Here is a 7662-nt window from a genome sequence, read left to right on the forward strand (position 1 = left end):
GTAAATTAGGCCTAGGCTATAATACATCGGTTCCACTTACCAACTTGACTGAAATAATCCATTTAATGGTCCCTTTTTAGGAAATTATGGGTAAAAATCGACATCCATGTTGAAAATCTTGCAAGCCGTATTTTAACTCTCGCTGCGCATGACGTCATCTAAATCTCATCCCTTCTAGTCTACGCCGAAGGCAAAATCATAAAAATAGCTCGAATACTACGTTTCTAGTCGCGGAACATATTATTACCCCGGTCATCGGATTCAGGCTTACCCGCACACAAGGTATGCACATTCTCCACTCCCTGGGGAGCATTCCAGCCAGTCGCCATTTTACAAGCGCCATTGCTAATCAAACCACGTTAGCTTTCGCATCCTACCGGGTACCCATTTAACACCTGGGTGGAGAGTGGCAAATGTAGATCAAAGTCTTGCCAAAGGATATTAGTGCCGCGGCGGGACTTGAACCGCGGACCTTGTGATCCACAGTCCGGTGACATATCCACTCGACCATGACACCTCTACAAAATGATTATTGAGGAAAAAATGTGCGCGAGCTACACGTTCGTAACGGCGTTATCACAGTTTTTCTTCATAATCATTTTGCCTTCGGCGTAGACTAGAAAGGATGAGATTGAGGTGACGTAGGTCGTAGGTCGTAGGTCCCCTAGATGATAAGCATAATACCATATACATGCTTTAGCAGTCACGCAAAACAAACACTGGCAAATTATTATTCTATACAATCTGAGAATGTATACTATTATCTAGATCTATTAGGAATAAATCATTTAAAAAATAATTCCATGAATTGGGTTAAAACAAAAATATTCCAACTATATGAGCGACAGTGAAGGTAACAACAAATTATTTCAATCTGGAAAGCAGAAATCCAGATTTACACAAAAATTGTTTAGTTTCCAGATTCTGGGTTTCTCTTTTACTTTTCTTCAAGGCTATGTGAAAGATAACAGTATCTGGACAGTAGACATCCATAGTTACACCAAAATTGTTAAGTTTTCAGATTATGGGTTTCTCTCTTAATTCTCTTCAATTTTCTGGAAGATACCAGTGTAGCCAGAATTAATTACACATTTTTAATTACCCTTTTAGTGAGGGTTTTGCCTAATCTTAAAATAGTTCATGAATTGCAAAATCATCAAATGTATAAATTAAACATGAATTGTTAATGCATTACAATGGCAACGAATAATAAAACAGGCCTTCAATCATTTTATTTTTTGGTAATTTTATTTTTATTTGTAAAGCAAGACATTCAGTATTAAAAAATATCCATAGTACAAAGGACATGATAATTTTAGAAATGCAAAAAAAAAGAAGATAATTATAAGACATGCGACTCTTATTACTATAGCAACATCAGTAGATTATTATAAATGCTACATATATTAACTGAGCACTAAATGGTATAAGCGTTATACCAAACAGCAGGGCACTGAGTAATATAAGCGTTATACCAATCTACAGGGCGCTATATGGTAAAAGTCAAGTTACTTGTCATTATGGATTGACTGATATTTATAATGCACCTGAAGTATTGAATGCTATCGATCTTTTTTTTCGACAATCAAGTAAAGAAATCCATCATGAATATAAGGTTAAGACAGTCGATTTGAGTTACAGGGTATACAATACAAGCCAAAATTACCGAAGCTCAATATGCAATTAACAAATAAATAAAATTAGAATATGAATAGCGTAAAGAGATTTTGTAAATTTGTGCAGACTTGACTGAATAAATTGTTCAATTTTGATATCTGTGTTTGATGATGATTAGAAGGATGATTAAACAGCCATGATTAAAACGGTTTTGAAATAGATGACGTTATCAAGATAACTATGAATAAATACCACTGTTTATTAAAAAAACTAAAACATTTAGTATAACACTGCAGTATATAGGAGAAATCAGTCTCGAATTTCTTGTTATTTAGATGTTTCTTTCTTTTCTGAAGCACAAAATGATAATTTTGAGGTGCATTTTTCAGTGATTCATTTTTGGGTAAATTAATGGTTAAATTTTAAATTGTGATATAGTGCATTTTGTTCCCATGTAGAAAATGATTATTTTAAGACAATTTTTTTTTTTTATTAAAGATGGATTTAGCTCCTTTTTGAATAAAGCTCTTCAATTGAACATTTTTTTTCCTGAAATTTCTAGGATAATTTCGATAATTATCACAATACATTGTATACACTTGAGTTGAGAATCAATCGGCACTAAACAATCAATTCATTGATTACAAATTATTATAGGTTAAAAAGAATTATGAACCTTACTTTGTTCTTCAATTCAATTACCAAAATCTTTGAGTTATTTCACAAAATAAATATAATCATATTTTCCTGACAATGTACATAGACAACAGCATTTTTAACAACTACATGCATAATAAATCTGCTCATACTGTTATCATTATACAACAGTATTTGAAAACTACATGTATAATTGTTATTTTAAGTGAAAGATGCATTCAATCAAGGCATGTAATTTTCTTTACTTAAATCCATCATACAAAGTTTAGAATAAATGGCAATTAATTCTCTCAGTATTCGATTTCGAAGTAAATAAATTAAAATGCATTAAAGCAACTAGTTAGAAATCTATTTATATACTCTATATCTTAGGGTTAATACACTTTCTTCTATTGATTGTCGACTGTCATTAGGCCTTAATTAAGTGTACTTATTCGTTTGCGAACTATGGAAATAAGTTGTAAACTGCTATTCGTAATATCAGATTCAACGAGCGATCAATATACCCATGGAATTAATTGCACATTGTTTGAGTTATATCTCAAATGAATCTTATCATATTTTCATCATGAAAATGTACATATACAATATTATTTGTTTGAAAACTAAATGTATAAAATTTATTCTAAGTTTAAGATGAACTCAACCAACTTTCTTAAATTCGATCTTATCATATAAATGTATGCATACATAACAATTAATTCTTACAGTGTTAATTTAGAACAAAATAATAAATTGAAATGCATGAAATCAACTAATTTGAAACCTATTTACATACTCTGTATCTTAAAGTTAATACATTTTCTTTCATTGACATTGATTGTCGAATCTGCGTTTGCAAATTCATATGTAATAGGTTTATCAATTGTACTAATTCATTTGTGAACGAGACTTTCTATAGTAAAAAGGACCGTTTTAATCATTGTATTATCCCCGTCCTGTCATATAGCGCATAAACGAACTGACAGGTGTGGTTACGCTACTGAGCGGTCGCTTTGTGAAAATCATTTTTAAAGATGATTGGAGAAGATGATTAGACAGCACACCTCTAATAGCTAAATCAATTATAATAAGACTTTTATGTCTTATGGGGTTGTAGATATACGTAAGTATAGTCAAAATATATATTTAACTCAAATTTAAAAAATCTTTATTTTTGGCCTCTCCGGTCGGTTCAAGCTTCAAGATTCCAGTTTCAGGTTTTATTTCAATTAAAATCCATAAAAGACGCATTTTATGAAAGTATAAAATACAGATTATATACAACATAGAAAATAGAGAACACACACAAAATGTCTACATACATACCGGAATTATACAAAGTTAATCAATAGAAATGAATTGGAGAAACTGCAAATAAAACCGTAAGGTTCTGTCGAGACAGTCCCTGTTATTCAAACATACATACAAGCTCCAACAATAATTGCCTATAACAGATATAACAATAACAGAACGGTGTACAACACATAATAGACGTATTAACATGCATATATTGTCATTGATTTAAAAACAGATGATTTTTTTTTTTTTTTATTGAAACGAGTTAAAGAAAGTGGAATGTTGTATATGTCTGGGGAGATAATTCAACATTTTCGGGCCAGTGTATCTAAAAGTTCGTGAAAAGAGCGACGATAGTTATATTGCTCTACAAAACAAATCTGCCACAAACTTTAGAAATATGTGGGAGGAAGAAGTGAAACAGCACTCACTCGTAATATATTTTAAACATAAATTTATTTTTCCCCTATAAAATGTACTCGTAAAAATAAAGGGTCAACGTTATTTTTGTTTAATCTTTAGCAAGTGTCTCATTTGAATGAAATATTGCTTCAGACCATGCATTACGTCATTAAACAAAAAATATAGTGATCTGCCAGTGTCACAAATAAGGTATCCAAATATGCTCATCTGACGGTAATTAAATGCCTAAAATCCCGGAGCTTTGCCCTTGGACCTCACGCCAATTACTCTCCGCTCGTTTCGCCCTCGCTACCTACGCTCTACCTGATCGTAGATACTTTAGCTCCCCCCTCACTTTGAAAAAACGTTCCGTGGGGCCTGTCATACAGTGCAAGTAAGGGGGAGTCATCCATTTGTTTCAGGGGAATATATAGAGTCTATCAGGAGTGCAGAAAGCGATCTCTCCTGATCGGTACGGCTGGAGGTAATGCCACCTTGTCTCATGATTCTCAATCTTGTAATCATTGACGAGGTTCTGGACATGCTTCAGCTCGTTGGTGTACTCATCAATGCTGACCAAACCTACATCGTATCTCAAAGTGGCTATCAGGATTGTATTCCCTTGAGACACTGCAGGAAATAGATCATCCCCTAATTTCGCTAATTTATACTTTACAACACCTTGTTGGTCAATCAATCGTACTGTATCATCAGATTTGGTGATCAGGTGATCGTTATAACTAGTAATCTGCTGAGGTTCATATTTATCACACGGTATCTCCCTGACTGCTTCCCCACCTGCTGGTGAGAATACCTGGATCTTTTTACTTTCCCAGTAGCTAACATAGATCTGATCGTCACTGTCTACAGTGAGGTCAGCAAATCCACTTTCATCGTGACTCAGAGTCTCAAACATTGCATCCAACTTTGTGTACTCTGGTGTATACAGTGTGATGTTGTTTGAGTCATCAAGTATAACACACCGATCATCAGAGAGGAACCCTACTCCACAAATCTTCACATGTTGGAGAAATATCTGCTGGAGCTGGCCATCAGCAGAGAAGATCTCCACGCCACCTGTACAACATCCTACTGCCATACTACCACCAGGTGTACCAGCCATGGCACTCATGCTTTCCTTAGTAGGCAAAGCGATGTTCTTTGCAACTGCATTTACGATCCTACCGAGAGCTATCCCACCCATTCCAACATCCCTCTTAAAACTGACATTTTTTACTTTCTTCCTCGATTGCATCGGCTGGATGTAGTCAGGATCTTCTTGTTTCAGGGCCTCTTGTAAGTCTTGACATAGAGTGTCGTGTGCAGCCAAAGCATCCATATCTGATGGTACCTTTGTCCTATTGGTTACCACGTCAGCTATGGTGGTCAAGTGAATAATGTGCTCCTGAGCCGATTTCTTCATTTCGTTCAGTTCTTTCTCTACTCCTTCGGTCTTACCTTTGACTTCACCAATGAGGGTTTCTTTCTTCTTTGTCAACTGCCGGACTGATTCTTCAAATGCTTTGTTGATATCATCTGTACACTGCTTCTGAACATTGCTCACATGTCCCTTCTGTTCATCAATAAAGTCAACGTACTTCTGAAAGCAAGAGAGTTTCTCGTCCGCTTTGGATTTGAGGTCCTCGATACTCTTCATAAGACTGCTTTCATAAACAGCTGCCTCGATAACCCGATGTCCTTCCTTTGTATGCTCCATGACAACACACCTGAAGCAGGCAAATCTCCTGCAGTCGGAACAGAAGCACTCCTCATCCTCTTTGGGGTGTTTCCTGCATTTACGGTACCTACGTACTGACACCTTCCCTGATAGGATCTCACTCATGGCTAAGACTTCATGACTGATGAAGTTTTGCCACTGAGAGTGTTTGTTGTGGCAAGTGATACAGAGATACATGCCACAGTCTTGACAGTAGACAACAGCTTGGGGTTTGTCCTCGGATATACAATTCGTGCAAAACTGATATTGATTCTTCACATCCTCTATGAGAGACTTCAAAGCTAGACTTGCCGGTAATTTGCTGACTTCTTGGTTTGGGACCTGTGTTTCAGCTTTGCAGACAGGGCATCGGAGCATCTGGTCGTTACCATGGCATTCCAAGAGGTTGTCCAGACAGGACTTGCAGTAGGTGTGCGAACAAGACAGGATCTTGGGATCGGTAAAGGTATTCAGACATACAGGACACTCCAGACTCTGAGCAATAACATTCTTGAATGCATCAGCCATGATTCGAATTCTACAGGAATACGAGATAAAAGAAAAGAAAAAACATAGGGTTGTAAGCACATTTTTTTTTTGGTCCTCCAAAATGTTAAAATTTGCACCCCTCCCTTTGAGCGCCAGGGGGGGGGGGGGGGCCCAACCCCCCAAAAAGGTAAAGATCACGTGATTTTACAAGGTTTTTTTCTCAAGGGGGGGGGGGGGGTCGGGCCCCTGCCCCCCCCCCCCCCCCTGGATCCGCCACTGGGTTGATGGACTATCTGAACAGCTATTTCGATTTTTAAAATGGGAAGTTTTTTTATCATATTTGCATTATATTGCCCATAGCAGCACGCGCGGATTTCGTACTTTGACGCCCGCTCATGGCCTTATGAAAGGTAAAGAGTGGCTGAAATTCATGTAAATTGTCAATTAAGGTAAGGAATCTAAATCATGTAAAAAAATTGAATTTGAGCTTTTCTGTGCGCTGTAAGCGCACACAACGCGCGCGGGGACACGTACGGACGGAAAATTTTGAAATGCTTAAAATGACCTGATTCGTAATCTCGTTTAATAGATAAGTGATTTTGAGCAATTTTAAATTTTGAAGCGCGCGTTTACACGTGTCATGACCTTTGTTTGATCTTTGATGACACAAACTGTTGACCCTTGACCTGAAGTTTATGTGATATGAATATGAATTAATTTTGAGTACGCATCATGAAGATATGATGGATAATGTGATTTTACAAAATGGTGCCTGGATGACATCACGAAGACCTGATGACCTTGACTGTGCCAAAATTGAACGAAATTGACCAAACTGATCTTGAGTTATCCTGTTCACAAAAAAGTGAAGAAATAAATAAAGAATGCAAATTCTGACGAAAACAATAGGTGATCTGTTGTCGTGTTGGGGATCAGTGTATTAATTATTGAAATATTGAGAGGATTAGGTCCATGATATGAGTCATAGTTATTGGAATGTGGTTCGATCCTTGAATCTTGGGTGGTCATTAATGGTCAGTGTTGTGTATGCAATCCAAACTGTATATCTCATGCCGACTGAGGGCGTAGTCCTCTGATTGTAAATTGAAGCCGCCATATTAAACATACAACTGAAACTCAATTCTTCTGTCTTTGTTTGCATTATTTCGGACTCAAACATAATACGTGGCGACGAGGATGGCTACAGCATTGAATCTACCGGCCCCAGCGCCTTTTTTGGCCAGCCCGGGAGAACCTGTTATGCCTTGGGAAAGATGGATTTCAACGTTTGATACATATTTGTTAGCGACTGGTTTGGACTCTGCTACACCGGTCACTAAGCACATACAGTGAAGCTGTCGAAGTGCTTGAGAAGTATTTTGGGCCTAAGACAAGTGTTATGATCGAACGGTATAATTTCAGGAAACGAGCTCAAGGTAATGGGGAGCCAGTCAAACAATATGAGGCTGCACTGCAGCAGTTGGCATCTACATGTAAGTTTG

General features: G+C 36.9%; 1 protein-coding gene across 1 annotated transcript; it reads right to left on the bottom strand.

Moving 5' to 3' along the window:
- Window positions 1-4372: 4372 nt before the first annotated feature.
- On the bottom strand, window positions 4373-6199 carry LOC115921349. The gene has a single exon (XM_030978749.1). It carries the CDS (start codon window positions 6197-6199, stop codon window positions 4373-4375), a length of 1827 nt encoding a protein of 608 aa, XP_030834609.1.
- Between the last annotated feature and the right edge of the window lie 1463 nt (window positions 6200-7662).

Source organism: Strongylocentrotus purpuratus, unplaced genomic scaffold (genome assembly GCF_000002235.5).
Source record: "Strongylocentrotus purpuratus isolate Spur 01 unplaced genomic scaffold, Spur_5.0 spur5_scaffold_1, whole genome shotgun sequence".
Taxonomy (NCBI): Eukaryota; Metazoa; Echinodermata; class Echinoidea; order Camarodonta; family Strongylocentrotidae; genus Strongylocentrotus; species Strongylocentrotus purpuratus.

Coding starts and splice junctions, on each gene's coding strand:
- LOC115921349 (XM_030978749.1), bottom strand. CDS start 6,199: ATGGCTGATGCATTCAAGAATGTTATTGCTCAGAGTCTGGAGTGTCCT.